Raw genomic sequence first — 21,909 nt, 5'->3', positions numbered from 1 at the left:
CTAGATTGATGATGCTTGGTATACACTGTTGACTGAGATACCGCGTTCAATCCCTTTTATCAAGTACTGAGGCTCCCAAAAAATTTCTTCGGAGGTTTCTGGGGTATGGAGCCGCGAAGCGGTGGGCCCAGTCACGTTAAAAGGTTTACCCTACCTTAGTTTGAACTTCAAATCTCAGCAAAGTCAAGGTAAATACCTCCCTTATGTCCTAGTCACTATTCCAAAGGCTAGTAGCTCCCGTGATTTACTTCCTCCGTGTTGGTCCTGGGACGGGTTGGCAGGGGCACTGGGGGCGAGCGTATTCGCCTTTTGCCACCATGGAATGGATATTATTCCTATTAATGTTGCTTGGTTTGGCTTAAATTATGAAATGAGAATCGATCAAAATTCTCATTTTATCCTTATAAGTAAAATACAAAAATAATCATCCAAAGTCATGGATTGAACAATTTTATTTAAAAAAACGTAATATGATGACAACAACTCTGTCAATAGTCTTGTATAATTAAAACATTTATCACAATATTAACAACCCTGCCATTTTTTTTTTTTTTTTTTTTTGTGAATTCTTTACTTCACATAAAGTAAAGTATACAATCATTTCAAAAAAATATTTATAAAGTAAATGAACATCATAGGAAATAAGAGATGTTATGACGAAGTGATCGAACGAAAATGATAAAACTACATCCATTAAAAAGAGATATTTCAAAAATGACAATCGAGTTTTATAGTCCTAGTAAAAGGACCATTATTGTCTCCAATAGAAAATAAAGAGATAATATAAAATAAAAAATATTAATTTTGATTGACAAAAATTAGATAAAAAAAATATTGAAATATGAAAATCAAAAAAAAAGAAAGATGAGTTGAGATAACTCACCTTCGACAAACCATCCTTCTAGAAACCTTAGGGCGTGCCTCCAAGGTTGTTCGGGGCACACCGGCACACATCAAAGGGATAAAGTTAAGGATAAGACTCGTTGTCTAAAATATGTATCTATTATTTTATTTTTATTTTTTTTGCAAATATTAAAATTTCTAGTTTTGGTATAAATTTGAAATGGCATAAAGGCCTTTTATGGGTTAAGCGAATGATTTATTTATTGAGCCAATGGTTAAGCTTCCAATGGGTATCACAGCATGGAGTTGGGCATTATTTTGATAATATTTGAAAGAAAGAAAGAAAACTTTTTGGTGATGAAGATAATAAGGATTCCCTTTAATTTTTTTGAATTTATTGTATTTTTCCATGGTCAACAATTTGGTGATCATAAGTTTATAGCACATGAAAAATATGGGCTGCCACTGGATTGACAACAATAATGAGGCACCGATATTTAAGAAGAAAACGACTGCAGCTGAATTCTTGTCTCCCTCGTGCCTCAGGAATCAATCGACATTAAGAAAGAGAGAGCATTCAATGGGGATGAGTACTATTATTATTGTAGGGTGTAAAGTCGCATAAAATACTGTCAGCAAGAAACAATGCCATATTTCAAGTGCATCCTTATCTAGCCACGAAAGTAAGCTAAGCAAGGAAAATTTCCAATAAAACCAGAGTAAACATGCAGGCTCTTTCTAAATAATCTATAGTTTAGACTTTAGTAGCAGAAGTTAACATCATGTAGAACAGATTGCACGGAGAGCTTACTTTCCCACGCTGCCTTCTTTCTTCTTTTCTTTTTCCCCGGTTTTCCCTTTTTGCTTTGTTTCCTTTAGTATTTGAATCAAATTTAAGATGAGCACGTTTTGCATGAGATGACTACTGTTGCACGAGAAGACTTCACTGATTGGGAAAGGTGGGCAAATGCCTATTTGCCGTTGAAATGGGTAGCTCCGAGCCAAGGGACGCGTTTCCCTCATGGTACTGATTCTTTGTTTCTTGGCTGACAACAGCTGACAACAGGATACAAATTTGAATATATCAGAATACTAGAGTAGACATCATTGTAGTAAAACTGGAAATTGGTTAAACAGCCACTCACAGATTTGAAGAAAAGCACTCCGAGCCATTTGACAAATCAGCTATCCCCTCTGGTCTCCACCAGCTTCGGATATTGGCATTTAGATATTCATATTGTTCACGTTTAAAAGATTTTAGAGTAGCTGTTTCTTTCATACATCAGTGCAGAATTGATGTTGGAACTATCAAGAGTAATGGTACATGGAAGAGAAAGTTGTTTTTGATTTCTACAGCAGCCAAACCTTGGAGAAAAAAAATATATCTAGAATGAGAAATATAAGTAAAATATCTAGAGCACTGCCATGCCGTCTTTTGGAACTCTAGGAAAATTGCCAGTGGCGTCACAATCAAGTCGTGAATTATGCATAGTTAAATGATGGTATTAGCTATATTGACATCGATTGATTCATGCGCCACAAACTAGTAAACTACGTCTTCGCTATGCAATGTATTGACCCCAGAGAGAGTTTGAATGTCAGGTGGCACTCGACTCATGAGCTAGAGCAGCCATTAACTTCTCCTTGGTAAGTTGCTCGGTTCCGGTTCCAGGTGACTTCACCACGAAAGTGTGGAGGACATTGTCACTGGAAGCAGAAACCGTGGAGTCCACCACGTTGATCTGTGAATCTTTGAAAGCTTGAATGACCTTGGAAACAGGGTGCCTCTCCAGAGGACAACTAACTTGGACGATTACCTCATCCTGAGCCGATTGGATATCGACCTCGGGCCAATGAGCCTCTTGTTTGTCGTGGGCGAATGATGGATCACCCCACACCTCCCTCTCTGCCTCCATCTCCTTCAGTTTCCTCTGGAGCTCAGTGATGTAAGATATGGCATCCCCGAGCAAGGAGGCCTTGTCCATCTTCGAGATGTTGGGCACCACGGCTCTCAGGGCGTAAAACTTCTGGTTAAGTTTCTCCCTTCTCTGGCGTTCAGCTTCCACATGGTTCAGCGGCTCTTCCCTGCCGTTTGCCGGTTTGCGACCCCTCTTTCTTGGTCTGCGCTCGTCCATTGCGCCTGCCTTGTCTTCTTTAGCCGGAAGCTCGACGTCCGAGAGCTCGGAGTCAGCTGCCCGAGCGCGGTCGGTCAATAGGCTAGTAAAAGGAGCATTTGCCAACGCCTCCGTGCCTAAATCAATTTGGCTAGACTGTGGAGGCGGGCGTGAATGCAATTGCTGGTGCTGCTTTTGCAGTGGCGGTTGCTGCTGCTGCTTCTGTTGGAGTTGCTTGAATCGCTGGTCATCACCGGTGACTCCGTCAATTTGTCGAACAGATGGTGATCCATTGCAGAATTTCTGCTGAAGAGAGTTCATGGAGTCGATTTGATTCCATTGAAACACAGTAGCACCGTCGTCGAAAGGGTGGCTCTTTGGATGGCGATCGCCGTGCTCTGTTGTTATACCAATTGGAACCAGATCCCTCTTCGGGATCGGGCTCCTTTCGTTGACGTAGGACCGGCTAATGTTCAAATCCTTCCCAAAGATCTTCGGGAACTCGGCGACCTGGTTGCCTGTACCAGCGCGCGAGGCAAAAGCTGGATCAACGTTTTCGTCTGTCTTCTCCCCGACCATCGTAGTCGCCTTCACGTAGCCCTGACCGAAGATGGATCTGATCATCCGCAGCGCCTCGTAACTCTCTGACAACGCATTCACCGATCCCAATTCGAGAACGCCCGCATCACACGGCACGAAGACGATGGTGCGGAACCCCGCCGACCACGCGAGATACGCTCGCACGCAGTAATTGGAGCATCCGGGAGACCTCAATTCTGCCTCAGATATCCATATGTGCTTCTCCGAAGCAAGCGCCCTTCCTGGAGCATCCTTCCCTATGGGGAACGAGAAGTACATGGACGCAAGGAAGTAAATCTCCGCACCCGTGATACGGTTAAGCCGGAGCGCGTAGTTCTCATCGTCCGACCCCCCGGATAGCGCGTGGAGCCGCTCCAGCACTCGCTTCCGCATCTTCTGGTGCGCTCCATCGAAGGGGCGTCTCCGGAGGCCGTCGCTCTCCTCCTCAGAATCCCCAACCTCACGGCAGTGGCCGTCGCCCCAGCCCAGGACGATTTCCCCGGTCCCCGACCGCGAGATCTGCCAAAAGATGGCGTAAGCCCAAGCGGAGTCGGGGTCCTCCACGACGTCCTGGAGCTTGTTCTGGAGGTCGTCATCGCCGCCGCCGATAGCAGTGAGATGGCCGTCGGGGGAGTCGGCGTGCTGGGCGTTGAGGTAGTCGAAAGCCTGAGGGCCGAGCACCGCCACCGCCGTTTGCCGGTCGTCTTCAGTCCAAAACGCGGCCATCGCCTCCCGGATCCCGATGCAAGTCCAACGTCGACGGATTCACAGATCCCGATGCTTCATCTCCGCCATTTGCTTCAGCGATCGCGAGTTTAGATCAAATCGGAGGCGAAGAGGAGTTACCGAACGGATAAACCAGGATTCGGAGGAAGAGGAAGGGAAGGAATGGGGAGGAGAGGAAACCCTATCGTCTCGTGAAGGGAAGAAGGAAGGCAGAGGGAGACGGCGGAGGCAAGTCCCAGTGGCGGAGTTGTTAATGTTGCAAAGGCGGGTCCCGCCGCCCAGCGGCCCCCTCACCCCTGCCCCACGAGTATGAGAGGGAGTAAATCACGGTGAATACGGGCCCGGCGATGACATGGCGGTCGAAGGTGTTTAGCACGGACAGATATTGATGTTATCGCAATTGCTGCCGCAGACCTTCGACCTCCCGACCCATGTTGCAAGAATACCATGTCATAACCGGTTGATCCCGCCCGTGGGGGCGGAGTTGTTAATGTATCGATGGCGAAACGTGCGCGAGATGGAAAGGATCCTCACCCTTAAATCGAAACGTGAGGCAAGCAGAAGCGGCTCGAGCCGAGCTGAGCCGGATAACACAGCGCCAATTAGCGGGACGAAGGCGGATCATTGGAGGAGGTTGAAAGTGGCCGCATAGAATGGCACATGGCATGGGTGATGGGTCCGTGCAAGGTGAGAGTACATAGACTGGCACATGTCGGTTTTTTTTTTCTAATTCAAACATAAGCCAACCCATGAAAAACGCGACACCGCCGTGTTAACGGCCTCTCGTGACGGTCTCACCTGGTGAAGATAGAGAGAGTTCAGTAAAAATTCAAATTGATAAGTATATCTCCTATCAAATTTTGACCCAATCATTTTAATTACTATCTCTATTGACAATTGAAAGAATTAGTAAATCAATTCTACTCGAAGATAATTATATTTATTTTAAATATTCCTTATAATTTATCTTAAAATTATATGAAATGAGATAAATTATAAACTCAGTTTAAAATTAACTTACAAATTATTAGAGGCGGAAGGAATTTTTTCTCTGAAGACATATGTTAGTTAGAGATAGATCCCTATCTCATTTAACAATTCTACTACCCACTAACCAATTGAACATCAGGTGAGAATAAGATTTTGCCGATGAAGGTTGCTCAATTATTGACTTAAGATGATAAATCAATTTTAAAGTTGGCCGAATTTGATTGTCTAATGAACTAATCCATTAAAAGTTAAATTCAATTTATTGATGATTAAATCGATTAGCTAATTAATAATATCTATATTTATAGTTTAATTAAGAAAAGATCAATAGTCAAATTTACAAAAAGAGAATTATCGATCTAACACAATCAAATTTTGTTCGTCAACTGAATCAAAAGCTATAGTAAAAGTTAGGCAATTGTTTGATCAGCCTATTAATTATTTAAGAGCTAACAATCAACTAAATATAGGTGTAGGTTTGTTAAGTGTAGTAAGTTGATATTTGTCCGATTGGATGAGAAATAATAAACAATTATTAAAAAGACAAATAAAAGGTAAACAATAGAATATTTACGAAATAGTCTCACGCAATCATGTACGACTAAAAGTAAATAACAATAAATTTTAAAAATATCTTATAATTGTTTATTTGCATTATAAACTCTTGTTACATATTTTCTAAATATAAATTATTAATCATTTGTTTATAGTCTCACGCAATCATGTACGGCGGTGGCGCTAGGGATTTGAATCTCGACATAGAGTTTTATATGCTTGCAGCGACGTATTGGGGTGAGACAGAGCGCGTCGTGGTTGAAGTTGCAAAAGGCAATGGTGAGGAAGTCAATGTCGCAAGGATGCGAAGGAATGTTTTTTCGACCTCTCTCTTGAATACATAACTTTGGCGTACAAGCCCGAAGTCAACGCACCAAGAAAAGTAGGCCTCGTCGTCGTCATCAACGGCCGGCGGACAGTGGCGCGTGAGGCGAGGAAACCCGAACCCTACTTGATAGAACGGCGCTATCTTCGATAACGTCGTCGGGGCATCATGTAGCACGGATTCAAATTCGAGGTAAAAAACAAGACCCGACGGCGAGACCCGAATTCTGTGCTTCATCTCAAAAAGCAGACAATTAGCAATATCACACGTACGGGATTATATTAGCCTTGTAAATCAAAAGTGTTGTCTAAATATATAATACTAGAGAATTTGATAGCGTATAGCTTAATATGTAAATAAATAAATACAAGAAGTGAAGTTATATAACATATATAAATTCATAGATTCTTTATATTTATATATATATAGCTTAATATGGATAGAGATATAGATATAGATATGTACAATTAGTTATATAATATATATAAACCATATGAAATTTGATTATATTGGATATAGCTTAATATGGATATAGATATAGATATGTAAAATTAGTTATATAATATATATAAATCATATGAAATTTGATTGGATATAGCTTAATATGGATATAAATCCTATGAAATTTGATTGGAAATAGCTTGATATATATATATATATAGTTCTGAGGTGGAGTATAAAAGTGCATATTGAATATAAAATTATAGATGCATATTATTTTAATAATCTCTTTTTTTAAAGATACTATATGAATAAATAAGAATACTGGTTTGCCGCGATTCTCTGTCAATATAATTAATATTAACGAAAGAAAGTTACTTATTTTAATTAAAAATAAAATAATAAAAATAATTTATTTTAGTATTTCATATCAGTTATTTATAGTATATAATTTTAATTTAAATCAAATTTATTTATATAAATGGTTAAGATAATATATAAAAAATATAATGATAAATACGTTAATATATCATAATAAATATAGAAATAATGATAAATATAGTTATAATTATTTAAAAATAGTAGATAATCCGTAAATTTCTTAATTTTTTTATTAATATCCGTAATTGTTATTTTGTATAAAACTGACCATCAGTAGTAGTCGTATTTCCCTCCCTTCGCACTTCCTTCCACAGATCGTTTTAGCGCTTCTTCCTTCTCTCTGCCTAGTCCCAAACCGAAGATCCGATTCTTCACAACGGTTGATTTGAGTTAGTTTTATGGGGTTTTGTTTTTCTTTCTATTTTACACGTGCAATTTCATTGAGAATTTTGTTGTTACTTGTTGTCTTTTTTTCAAATCTTCCACGGTTTTTTTTCTCGTCAACTTTTATATAATTATATATATATAGTATGAAATTTGATTGGATATACTTAATATGGATATATATATATATATATATATATATATATATATATATATATATATATATATATATATATATATATAATTAGTTATACAAAATATATAAATCCTCTAAAAATTTTGAAATATTTTTATATTATTCAGCTCCATAGTGCACCCCGAGTTCCAACGCACGTATGTATCTATGGCTTTCGTAATTAGCTTTTTTGCCACCACAAGCAAACAGTTGTTCTAGCAATAGAATTAACTAACATGAAAAAAGTTTCAATTTTCTCAACCAAAAGGAAATCTATACCAACGACCAAAAAAAGGTAAATGTCTAACGATGACCCATTGGGAACCAGTTAAACCATGTCCATAATGTAGGGATTGGACCATTTACATCGAGCAACGGAATGTACCAAAATGTTAGCCCAAGTGCTGGAGCAAAACAATTTCAAGTGACTATCCAACAACTCTACTATCAAGTATTTACTCAGTTAATTTCAAGCGACCATCTATCCAATGAAGGATCACAAACTTCAAAAGTGACAACCTAATAAATCAAGGAAAAGTGGCTACATATATAATTGTGGATCTGCGTAAAGTATTTACGCAGATCCGTAAAATATTTACGTAACATTGGAGTATGCAGAGGGCTAGAATATTGTAAGCCTCAACTAGTAGCTTAGCGATTATTGAGTTGCAATGGTTTCAAACAAAGTCCCACATCTTTTGGTCCTAACAGCGATGACATGATTTATCCTAAAAGAGCAACGTAATAAAAGAACAACGTATATAGTAAAAGTAGTTGATATGGGGAAGGAGGTTGGAATTTATTGACGATACAAAATAGACTAAAAAACTTTGTCGCAGGTAGGAATCATGACATTTGATAGAAGAAGAAGAAAAATGTTTCGTTGTGAATGAGACTTCAGTCCCACATTAGAAGTTTTAAGATAATTTTATTGATTTATATTGATTCACATACATTGAGATTGTGAATCATTTCCCAAGGATCAATTTTATATTTGCCTTTGTCGTCATTTTTGTTGGATTCTAACTATTTCCTCTGGAGTCGAGCGCTATATGGTCGACACCCATGGGAGCGGGAATGTTGCCTTGTATCTCGTGCCACCTCCAATTATGCTCTTTCATTTTGCATACGAGGATAAGATTTTACAAATGTTCTAATCGACTAAGCACGACTAGATTTCCTTTGGTCAGGCACCAGTTGTAGTTTTCGAGCATACTGTTGGCATTCTATGGTGGAATGAGTGTTTGACAGGTGAAAATCGTAATAAGACTTTCCTATGAATTTCCGACTAGGCCCTCTAGTCGGGTTACTTTCTATTGTTTGCACAGTCTTTTCTTTTATGTACTCGTAGTTTCGCAAAGGTGGAGGAGGTGCCCATCGGTCCACTTATACGAGGCCGGACTTGGCACCTCTTTTATCTTGGCAAGTTGGATTTCTTCCATTTGAACATATTTGATAGCCCCTGCTCCTTGCAACCCATCAAAGTAGACTGGAGGTTTTTTCACCAGGGATCTAAAGAAATCCTCATCGATCAACCCCTGTGAGAAGGCGCTAACTTGAACCTATGGAGTAACTAAATGTGCATTGATGACTAACCAATTGAATCTTTGTAAATAATATTTTACGGATTCTTTAGGTTTTTGTTAAAGGGCAAATAGGTCATGAGGAGTCTTCTGATATATTCGGCTTGTAGCAAAGCGCCTCAAGAACACTGCTTTGAACTCCTTGAAGGTTCGTATAGAGGATGCGAGAAGACGATTGGACCATCTTTGTGTCGAGGCCAATAGAGTTGTCAAGAAAATTTGATATTTGACTCCATCCGTATACTGCTTCAATAAGGCTTCATTCTCGAATTTACATAAGTGGTCTTCAGGATCTGTACCTCATTATACTCCCCAATCTATAAGGCCGGGAAATGTCTTGGTAGTTCAATTTTGAGGACTTCTGGGGAAAAGGTACCCATGGAATCTAGGACTTTACTCAATAAGTGTATTTTTTTTTTCTCTTAGGGAGATGATCAAGAAGGTTCCCGGCGTTATTACTCCAATGCCCAAGTCAGTTTTTGAAATGAAAAGGAAGAAGTATTCTTAAATTAATGCTTTTTTAAGATGTATGTGCGTACCTTTTCCTTGTAGTACCTCCTTCGAATAGGAATATATCCTTTTATCACATCTCCATATTTTCCTCGGGCGTTACCACATTCCTCATAATAAAGGGTCATTCCTAACCATTACCTCTAAAATAACTCGCCACGTTCTCCCGTCGCCCTGACAATAATGCGAGTGAGGTCAACGATTCTCATTCTCATTCTCCTTCCATAACAACTCAACCAAGTAGTCCATGGGGTCGGGAGACATGCGATAGTTGGGAGTCGTAGACATGAGTCAAAATTTTTCCTCGTTGCCTATATATATATATATATATATATATATATATATATATATATAGAATTGATATGCTGCGCGCCTGCACAGTGCGCAATTGTGCGCGCGCAGCATATCAATTAGCGTTTTTTTTAATTTTTTTATTAATTTTTAAATTAAAAAATAATTAAAAAACTTCTTTATGATTTTATTTCTAGGGTTCAGGCTTTGGTTGTAGTATTAAAGTTATTTTTTTTTTTTTTAGATTTTACCTATAGGATTTAGGCTTTCCGATTAGGTTATAGTGTTTGGTTTAAAATAAAATTAATTTAAGTATTTATTGAGTATTGTAATATGTTAAGGGATTATATTAATGTATTAGAAATTTATATAAGGAAATGTTAAATTTTTTATTATTTTTTTAAATTTAAAATATCAAAAAAAATTAAAAAACGTTGATTGATATGCTGCGCGCGCACAGTCGCGCACTGTGTAGGCGCGCAGCATATCAATGCTCTATATATATATATATTAGCAAGTATCATTGTGTAAGATAAAGTGTTCTCAGGGATATGGTGTCGCGATAAGACATCTAGCCTGTTATCCAGGCACCTGCGGTTTGATCCTAGGCATATTTATAGAAATTTTTTATCTAAATGAGGGGAGGGGGGAACCAAAAGATGCTGCGTTTCTGGGCTAACCGCTATGTGCGCTTCGCGATTTATACTGGTAGTCGATGGAAAACTTCTGTGGGACTAAACCAACCACCATAGGGATAGTCAATGAGGCTAACTAAGATTATTATTATTTTTTATTGTGTAAGATAAAGTATGTCTCAAGGGCTATGATGTAATGATAAGAGTGTTCAATTGTTATATAAGAAAATTTAATTTGTCATAATTATTTTATTTTATCATGCATGGAAAATCAGAAGGAATGTTTATGGAGGATTAAATCTAGATCTCTTGGTCCCTTTTTTAATCAGGGGATATACCACTCATAATTATGGTCGGATCGTAATCATGATATATAGTAGATTAAATTTCACCAGATTTATGCATGTTATATAATTATTTGTATATATTTATATCGATATTAATTTAAATCTGAATAAAGTTCAATTCAATAATTCTTAATTAATAAATAATTTTATAATCCAATAAAAAACTCTAATGGCTTAAATAATCATATTGTATGGTTTCGTCCGAAATCAACTTCACTTTTTTTTTTTAAAAAAAAAAAGCCAAATGATATAAGAAAAATTAGTTTGTCATAATTATTTTATTTTATCATACATGCAAAATCAGAAAAGGAATGTTTATGGATGATTAAATCTCAAAAAATAAGTATATATATATATATATATATATATATATATTACTATTTTATTAAAAATCTCTTCTCTTTATTAATTAATTTTGGTGAATTCTAAAATGAATTTACGTTAATATCTTTTTTTCTATTCATATTAAAAATAATTCCAAGGTTTATTAGTAATTTCATAAGCGAAACAATCAGTGATCTAGAGTTCCAGACTCAACTGCAATATATTATTATGAATCTTTCTTATCATTAATTTTCTCTGATTATTTTATATAAAAAAATATAAATCTCTTTAGTTCCACATCTTAAAATTGACATCAAAGAAATTCCTATAAATATTTTAGATTGATAATGTTAAAAAATATATATTTTTTAATTTTTTTTACTAAGATAAGTATAATATTAAATTAAATTAATTTTTTTCATATGAAAGTCGTAAGAGTGATACCAAAAAATTTAAATAATTCGAATTTTTAAAGACCCAAATAATTTAAATTTTCAAAAGTCAAATACTTTACCCTAATGATTCTATTTTAGTATTTTAATATTAAAATAATTTAATTAATATAATTTTATTATAAAAGATAAATATGATTTCAACATATTATATTGCACACGCGACGCATATATATATAGTTTGGATACTGTGCGTGACGCGCACAGTGCGCGACTGTGCGCGTCGCGCACAGTATCAACTTTTTTTTTTGTTTTTTTAATTTTTTTTAATTTTTAAATTAAAAAATAATTAAATTTTTTTTTTATATTTTATTTATAGGGTTTAGGCTTTGGGTATAGTATTAAAGTTATTTTTTTTTTTAGATTTTACCTATAGGGTTTAGGCTTTCTAATTAGATTATAGTGTTTGGTTTAAAAAAATAATTAAAATAAAATTAATTTAAATATTTATTGAATATTGTAATGTGTTTAGGGGATATATCTATATATTAAATTTTAAATAAGGAAATGTTGAATTTTTAAAATTCAAAAAATAAAAAAAATAAAAAATATTGTGTGCGACGCGTAAAGTCGCGCACTGTGCGACGCGACTGTACGCGATATATATGTTTTTGTTTTAAAAAAAAAACATAAATAGCAAATGGTCAGTTAAGATGTTTTCTACTAAAAATAAATTTTTTTTTATCAAATTTATTATAAATAAAATATTTTTATATTAAAATAATTTTTTATTAATTTAGCCAAATTTATTTTAATTTCATTAAAATAATTTTAAATTGCCCGAAATAATTTTAAAACAATAACATTAATCAAAATAAAATATATGATGGAATTAAATAATTTTTATAAAATGAAACCTATTTAATATTTTATTAAATGTAGGATGACTTTCAACAATCGAGTTTTATTTTTTTAACAGTTTAAATATTTAATTTAATCAATATTATTTAAGATATTATTAATACAATAATTAATGTTCTCTTCCGTTGTTTCTTTCGGCGCCGTGGGCTCCTCCAGCGCTGATCGCTGCGGCTCGCCGCCACCTGCTTTCTCGGTACGCGAGCAGATCCACCGGCTTCCCTATCTTCATTGTTGCGCTCATCCTGTTTAGATGCGATTCTCTGTTCCAAAAATGATGTGTCCTGTGTCTCCTCACCAATTAGACGAGCTAAATCACATTTCCAAACTGTAGTGTACATCATGAGAATGTTATAATCATCCGATGAGGAGACACGAGGACACGTTAATTTTCAGGACAGAGGCAATTTAATATGAGGACTGTCAGGTCTGTGTAGACCTTGTGTTGGGCTTCCAACTGGCCTTCTTCATATGAAATTGATTCTGTAGCTAATCTAATTGCCTCCAAATCCTTTTTCTGATTATTTAACTCATTTTTCACAGCAGCGGCTTCACCACGTTATGCCAATGGCTGACCCCTCTTTTCTTTTAGTTCATCTTCAGAATGGAAAATTTTAGTCTTCAATTGTTTCAATTCTGATTCAACATCACCAACAGCAGTTTTGACATCCCTTTGTTGATCTTCAAGACACTTCTCATCATCTCTACTGCTCTTGCCAGCATGAACACCCAGAAGATAACTACATCGTTTAGGTCGGAAAACATCCATGTTGGACAATCCTTTTACGGATTCAAAATTCAATAAAATAAAATTAACTGAAAAGGGCACCTGATATTCTCTCTCTGACTCTTCCAATTCTTTATCAAGCTTTTTCAATTTCTTTTTTAAATCAGCTGCATCATCCTTAGATTTTGTCACAACAGAATTCTTCTCAGCTATTGCTCTTTTTATTTCTTGAATGGTTGAACTGATCTGTCAATGGAAACCACAGCAGGAGATTAAATGATGCATCAGCAAACACTAGAATATTCGGAAATTATTAAAAGCACAATAACCGCAAGAGAAGTATTTATTATTTATCATGATTTAACAGATAACTGCTAACTCCTGATTACAAAATAACAAAAAGAATATATTATATTTGATCATTAATCATGAGTTGGAACAGTGAATAAAGCCAATGCCTTTTCTGCACCCATCTTCTCAGTTCTCAAAGATTCTTCTGGATTAGTCATTGCCGAAGTTTCTTTCACAAAGTCTCAAGATAGAGTATCCACATTCTTAGATAAATCTTTCATTTCACCACCTAACTTTGCTTCTTTATCAGCAGTCAAGGAGGATATCGTGTTCTCAATTTCCTGAATCTCGTGTTTTACCATTTGATATAAAATTTCTGTAGAATCACTAGATATGATTTATTGAAGGAACAATAATACAACTTTATAAAAGAAAATAAAGTAATGGACAATGGAAAGTAAAACTCGATGTTTCAAATATTAGCCAATAACAACTAAAGCACATGCAGACTAGCACAAATGAATAGACCAATTACGGTAATATCTTCTTATTTATAGGTAAGTCATGCACAGCCTTCCTGCAATATAAAGTTTCGAGAAGGTGAAAATATGGTGAGCATATATTTAAGTTTACTTTTCCTTATGAGAAATGCAGAGTTGATAGAGAAATATTTCGCTTGGCTGAAATTAGACTCATTATCATTGCCAACAGGAACCAATAACAGAAAACGTATTAGTTCTTAAGCATTGTCGCACAAAGTAAGCCTCCAAAGAAGAAAATGAATATATATGACAAAAAAACATTGTCGCACTTAATGTGATAAGCAGAAATTGGCTGGCCAACCACGACTGGATCCAATTTCAATTGATTTAATTAAAAAAATATTGTTTTCATCATATAGATAATTAATACTATTTCAAATTTTATATTAGAATATAATGATACATCTCGAAAAGAAACAGGGCTAATTAATAACACATGGTGCTGTAAAAGAATAACTTATTTAATTTTATCAAGAATAACTCACTTAGATTTGTATGACATCGTTCTCATGTTGTCCGATCATATTGTCTTAAGCTTTTTAATTCTACATCATTTAGCTAGACTAATTGGCTAATGAATATAAGTTGGAATAGGAATGTTTGAACCAATTAGTTCCCTAAAGTCTAGCCTCCCAATGAAAATTTGATTTAAAATTTACAAATAATGAAATAAGCATATGCTATAATATTAAGTCAAAAGCACAAGGAGACAAACGTTTTAGAGTCTTTTAATATTAAAGAATTTATTATGCCATGTGAAAAAAGTTAACTTGTTGCTTCACAACTAAAATTATATGCGTAAGATAGAGAGTAGGAACGAGGGTTCCAAACCATGTTATGTTGTCGTGTTCGCATTGTGGTATGTCTTGACTTGCTTATGTTTTATTCCCAATGATAATTTTGTTTGTGTAACTTTTACATGTTTTAGCAAGAGCATAACATTTATATTTGTAGATTAATCACTATTCACCACCCTTTAATCATTTCGACAGTGCCCTAGCATACACAATTCTTATATTCTGATATATCACTGCTTTTTTTTTACTCACTTTAACTAAATTAAAATATACCTTTGTTTCCCTTAAACTTCTCAACCATTCAACTCTTATTTGATTTATTTTATCTACCTTTAGAGTTTAATTACAATCATTAAACATGCATATACTAAATATACTTTTCATCATATATCAATTAAAGCTTATTAATAACTAGACATATTTGTTACACTAACCCTCTTTTGTGGTCCCACATATTCATCTCATATATTCTCATCATGTAACTTTCCTTCCAAATCTATACTACACTAACCCCTTTTGTAGGAGTTTGTTTTCTGTCTAACAATCTGATCCATGAATTATGACTAGCATACCAAAGTTTTATTCAATTTTCCCTTTAACCGTAAAGGCACATGATGAAAACTATATGCAATGAACTAATGCTCTTGCATCCGTGTGAACATTTTGACAATCAATCAAACTTAAAATCGTAAAAGCATATTCTCAATTATAAAAAAGCTTTTTGCAAAATCATGGACCTCATGGAGGCATCATCTATACATTAATCAAAATTCATTCTCACAAATGCTTTATAAGAAGCCCTTCTATGCAATGAAATATATTTGATATGATTATAGTGTTGTTTATAGCCCACTTATTCACATTCCAAGCTTCTCTCCGTGTATCATAAGTAACTAATTTGATCACAACCAGAAACCAAGAACATACACAAAAATTTTCTGAAAAGATAAGCAATAGTGTAAATTATATTCCAACAGCACAAGTTTTTTCTAACAAAATTTAGCTCAAAGTATCAAAGAAACATAAATAACCAAAATAAACCATGACCTTTTCAATATCTTATAAGACATACTTTGTCAATGCTATAATGGATGGGCATTGCCTTCTTGATACACTTGCATTCACATTGACGATTTGAGTTGCAAAATAATAAATGCAACAAGTGAACTTACTATAAGTATAGCCTATAACAATCTCACAAGTCCTAACCAATAAAATCACATGCTTTCTCATAAGAAATTCTCAGATAACTTAGGAGATACCAACACTATTTTAGTTGCCTCAACTATTAGTGCCACAAAATCACACATTCAAAGTGTGCAGTTTCATAAAATCTTAGTTTTATATCAATGATGTTAATCAAAATACTAAACTAATAAGATGTTGCATGTAGCACCGTGAAAAGAGGAAAAAAACAGCTCATTGGAAAAAGCTATCGACTATCTTTCTGCATCAAAAGTATTCAAGATCACATTTACATCATAATCTTTAATGTTCAGACTATAGTTATGCAGTTACCTATAGAATTAAAAGTACATTTGGATCACTTAATTACCTGATTATGAGCATGAATAATATCAACCTCTTAAAACTCTGTAAGACAACTTGCATTCAATTCCTGCCGGATTGATTTCACAGAATAACAAACATTTTTCTCATTTTATTACCAGCCAATTAGAAAAAGACACAGCAGATAGGATTCATGCTCCATTATCTTGATGCAATCTAGCTAAATATTTCAGATCTCCTAACACAACTTAGTAGATTTTGCAAAATGAGAAGAATTTGAAAGAAAATGTGGAAGAATTTAAGCTAGACAAGTTTGCACAAGAAATTTAATCAGCATGTGATGCATGCTTCAAAATAGTTCCATGTAGTTGCATCCTATGCACACAAAATCTATTATGTCAAAATGAGTTGTCATACCAAAAAGCATCATCTTAACAAGGTAAATAATTCCCTTATGATCTAGACTAAATCTGGTGTGCATTGCATACATGATAGCATTTCAATGAGTCAACCTAAAGATAAAAAAGAATAGAAAATTTACTTGGCTATGGGATACATCATGTGCTATTCCTACCATCAATACAGAGCAATTCTGAAATGCTATGAGGTCGAATCTTCTGTTGTTCCTCAATAGCTGAGTGGTAGAGCAGTTGGCTATTGAGGAACAACAGATTCGATGGAGCAGGTGCTGGCGCTGATGGAGCGGAAGATGCGGGATGGAGTGTCTCATCAGGCGCCAGGTCAATCATCACCTCAGGAACTCTGAGAAACGCGTCCTAGCCCTGAAGAAGCTCGAGTTAATGAACTCGGCCGCAAGCTCCGCACTATCCTCATTAAAAAGATTAATTAGGTATGCTCCTTTACCCTCTTCATTTGCTCGCATTTGTCCCCGTCCCGTCCATTTCTTATAGTTGAAAAATGAATTCAATCGGTGTGATGTGCAGTTTATTGTTTCTGGGTGGTGCGGAAGGGTAGAAATATTTTGGGAAAGAGATTTTCTTATTGAAAAAGGAGTTATCTTTTACAATTTATCTCTTACTCATTCTTGCTTGTCATGTTCGAATTTATAATGCAGAATAGAACATGATACATTAACATTAAATCTAGTCAACCATATTAACTCTTGGCAAGTTACCAAAGAGATCTTCTTTTCCCATAGTTTGACCATGCAATTGTAGATCTTCTTTTCCCATAGCTTGACCATGCTATTCCAGAATTCCAAAGATTACGAATTAATACTATTCAATAGTTTCTTAGGAACATATGTTATATGTTAATAATTTAACTGCATTATCGATTTTATTTACGAAGGAATATTTTAAATATATACTACATAAATACCTTTTCATTACATCTTGACATACATTTGAATACTGTAGTTTGAGTTCTAGATAATTCTTTTTTCCCACTATAAATATATGGAAGATGCCTTGTGCTCTCCATCCGTTTCTCCTTCCTTACCCTTCTGCTCCTGCTTCGTGTTCATGGCGATGGCTACAGGTGCATCTTTTAATTTTTTTATCTTTTTTTTTTATCTTAAACTTTATGTTTTATAGTTTCAAGGCTCTCTTGTTTTTATTAGTTTTTTTTGCAGATCGGATTTCGATTTGTTTTTTTCTCCTGGTCTTTTGCTCCTCTTTCTCCTGATCCCTTTCTCATGATGTCATTGAAGTAGTTGATCCCAGCTACATTCAACTGCTGGAAGCTTATGCTAATTGCATGGATGAGTTACAAAAACTTAGAATTATGTAAGTTGAGGTCGACATTGACAACTCAAGACTAATCACGCGCCTTGAGTTTCTGAAGATGATGGATCACGGAAGTCAAACTTCGTTATCTTCCGATCTGGATCTGGACGCCTATGCAGCAGCATCACAACAACTCCTAAACCATTAGAATATGTTTACGTCATCCACCATTCCGCCTCGCTCTCCTCTACCGCTTCTGTTTCCTCCGGGCCAGTGCTGTTGTGTCTAATTTCTGTGATCCATCAGTCCGTGTGCTCTCCTCTACCGTCTCTGCCACGATTTAGGGGTTGTTGTGATGCTCAGTGCTCTCCTCTACCACCTCCACCATGGTTTAGGGGCTGCTATGATGCTGCTGCATAGGCGTCCAGATCCAGATCGGAAGATAACGAAGTTTGACTTCCGTGATCCATCATCTTCAGAAACTCAAGGCGCGTGATTAGTCTTGAGTTGTCAATGTCGACCTCAACTTACATAATTCTAAGTTTTTGTAACTCATCCATGCAATTAGCATAAGCTTCCAGCAGTTGAATGTAGCTGGGATCAACTACTTCAATGACATCATGAGAAAGGGATCAGGAGAAAGAGGAGCAAAAGACCAGGAGAAAAAAACAAATCGAAATCCGATCTGCAAAAACTAATAAAAACAAGAGAGCCTTGAAACTATAAAACATAAAGTTTAAGATAAAAAAAAAAATTAAAAGATGCACCTGTAGCCATCGCCATGAACACGAAGCAGGAGCAGAAGGGTAAGGAAGGAGAAACGGATGGAGAGCACAAGGCATCTTCCATATATTTATAGTGGGAAAAAAGAATTATCTAGAACTCAAACTACAGTATTCAAATGTATGTCAAGATGTAATGAAAAGGTATTTATGTAGTATATATTTAAAATATTCCTTCGTAAATAAAATCGATAATGCAGTTAAATTATTAACATATAACATATGTTCCTAAGAAACTATTGAATAGTATTAATTCGTAATCTTTGGAATTCTGGAATAGCATGGTCAAGCTATGGGAAAAGAAGATCTACAATTGCATGGTCAAACTATGGGAAAAGAAGATCTCTTTGGTAACTTGCCAAGAGTTAATATGGTTGACTAGATTTAATGTTAATGTATCATGTTCTATTCTGCATTATAAATTCGAACATGACAAGCAAGAATGAGTAAGAGATAAATTGTAAAAGATAACTCCTATTTCAATAAGAAAATCTCTTTCCCAAAATATTTCTACCCTTCCGCACCACCCAGAAACAATAAACTGCACATCACACCGATTGAATTCATTTTTCAACTATAAGAAATGGGCGGGACAAATGCGAGCAAATGAAGAGGGTAAAGGAGCATACTTAATTAATCTTTTTAATGAGGATAGTGCGGAGCTTGCGGCCGAGTTCATTAACTCGAGCTTCTTCAGGGCTAGGACGCGTTTCTCAGAGTTCCTGAGGTGATGACTGACCTGGCGCCTGATGAGACGCTCCATCCCGCATCTTCCGCTCCATCAGCGCCAGCACCTGCTCCGGGTTTCCGATGGCTCCTCAAAGGCGGCGCCGTGAGTGCGATAGACCCTAGCCCATGCCTTCTTAATCTAAAGTGAAATTAAAATTAATTAAAATCAGTTAAATTAATTAAATCAGTTAAATTTTACCATTAAAAACGAAATAAATACAAAAAAGTGAAATTATTATTTTTTTAAATAAAAACTTAATCAATTTAATAGATAATTAAAAAATAATTATTTTGTATTATTTAATAAAATATTTAAATCAATATAACTAATTTTTAAAATATAAATATCTAAAGAGAACTAATTCAACAGAAATCATTAATATTTTAAAAAATAAAATTTTAAATAAACAAAACTTCTTTTTCTAATTAATTGAATTTCATCCATTATTTTGATTAAATAAAATTTTTGTTCATCCAAGTGCATTGGGACATCAATTAAATTATACAGACAAATAAACTTCAATCCAATAATATAGATAAACTTCAATCCAATAATTCTTAATTAATATGATTTTATGCGTTAAACAATAAAAAAAAACTATAAGAGCTTAAATAATCAAATTATATGGGTGCAAATACATTTCATCGAAATCACTTCACTTTTAAAAAAAATAAAATGATATAAGAAAATTAGTTTATCATAATTATTTTATTTTTTCAGAAGGAATGTTTATAGATGATTAAATCTCAATATATATATATATATATATATATATATATATATATATATATATATATATATATACACACACACACACAATCCGTGCAACCAGAACAAAAACACAAAGATAACAACTGAAATCCATAAAAACAGAACACTCTGCTGCCGGATTATAAGGAAAAAGAAAGGTTATAAAAATGCACATTCCCCCAATTATAAGTTGCTAAAAATCTCAATTGAATCCTTAACCAAAAACAGTTGTTACCCAAAATGCACATTTCCCATTTGTTGCTGCCGGATTGCCCAAACTCATTCTTAATCCTACTATTAATTATCTGCCATGATGATTAGCTGTCAAGTTGCTAAACATAGTTCCTAATGTTAAGCTTTGTAAGATTTATAGCCAATGGGTAAGCAGAAGGGTATTTTTAGTTAAGCTTTGTAATATTAAGCTTTGTAAGAAGGGTATTTTTAGTTAAGGGGAAAATCATGAAAAGGAATAGGTACTCGAAGAAAAAACAGAGATGAACACATCAAGCATTCGAGATAACAGAGATGAACAGGGTTGCCATTTAGCCTTACCGAGAGGGGTTGGTGGTCGCGCGAGGCGGTGAGGGGCACGAGATGCAATTTTGTGGTCGAGCGAGGATGTGAGGCGCAGGATCTGGACAAGCTGCGTGTCCTAGCTTCGCGTCGGAGGTTTTCCGAGAGAGAACGCCCTAGCTTCGTGCCCTAGCTCCAAGGAAGAGGCGCGGCGAGGACGGCGTGCCCTAGCTTCGTCCCTTTGGCTTGCAGAACTTGTCGCGGCGAGGACGGCGTCAGGGCGACGAGTTCAGCTCTGCCCTAGTCTTTCTTGGACGATTCGCGGCCGAGGGGAGGCGAGGGGCGCGAGGAGGAAGGAAGCCAACGAAAACAGGAGGAGGACGGCGCGGCGTGCCCTAGCTTCGAACCTTTGCCCTGTGCGAAGAGATATTCACGTGGATTTCATTTGTTAAAAAGCAAAAGTCATATAACAGATACAAGTGATTTTCCACGTCTGCAGCGCCAGCTCAAGGAGTCGCGCACAGGCGCGTATTTGATGTCCCGCAGGTAACAGGATAATATATATAATCTGGATAATTAATATTCTATTTTATTACGGGGTATTGTATTCATGATATTCTATTTATTATGAATGACTACTATTTTCTATAAAAATATTTTGTTAATTAGCATTTAGAAACGATGACGCCATATTATTGACAACTATTCCAAAGATACTTTATAAATTGTGATGTATCTACAAACTGTTAAAACAAATAGCTCCGATCATAAATCAACTTCCATGAGCTTTCCGTCGGCCATCGATGAATGACATTGGCAAAGTCCAGCCGCCAACTAAAACCATAAAAAAAGGAAATAGTTATTTATAAATGAACATAAAGATTATTGAAATCTAAGAAGTTATTGCTGCAGCGATCGTGCATCTTTCAAGTATGGCATATACGGCGGATCACCCTATTTTTCTAAAAAAATTAATAATAATAATATTTTTTAGCTCCATCACAAATTCGTTACTCATTCCAATTAGCCCCTCTCCTGTTAATATATTTTGTTTATGTTCTCTTACC

General features: G+C 35.4%; 1 protein-coding gene and 1 long non-coding RNA gene across 2 annotated transcripts; both read right to left on the bottom strand.

Moving 5' to 3' along the window:
• Positions 1-2,125: 2,125 nt before the first annotated feature.
• LOC122045388 (transcription factor MTB1-like) lies at positions 2,126-4,519 on the bottom strand. Its single transcript, XM_042605597.1, has one exon. It carries the CDS (start codon positions 4,260-4,262, stop codon positions 2,442-2,444), a length of 1,821 nt encoding a protein of 606 aa, XP_042461531.1. The 5' UTR covers positions 4,263-4,519; the 3' UTR covers positions 2,126-2,441.
• An 8,038-nt stretch (positions 4,520-12,557) lies between these two features.
• On the bottom strand, positions 12,558-21,292 carry LOC122045381. The gene is made up of 3 exons (XR_006129977.1): positions 20,882-21,292; positions 13,343-13,486; positions 12,558-13,253 (listed from the first exon to the last, which is right to left on the bottom strand). It is a non-coding gene; the product is annotated as an uncharacterized LOC122045381 (long non-coding RNA).
• Positions 21,293-21,909: the final 617 nt, after the last annotated feature.

This window comes from Zingiber officinale, chromosome 1B, assembly GCF_018446385.1.
Source record: "Zingiber officinale cultivar Zhangliang chromosome 1B, Zo_v1.1, whole genome shotgun sequence".
Taxonomy (NCBI): Eukaryota; Viridiplantae; Streptophyta; class Magnoliopsida; order Zingiberales; family Zingiberaceae; genus Zingiber; species Zingiber officinale.
The sequence above is the reverse complement of the archived record's forward strand: the minus strand, read 5'-3'. Positions and strand labels throughout refer to the sequence as shown.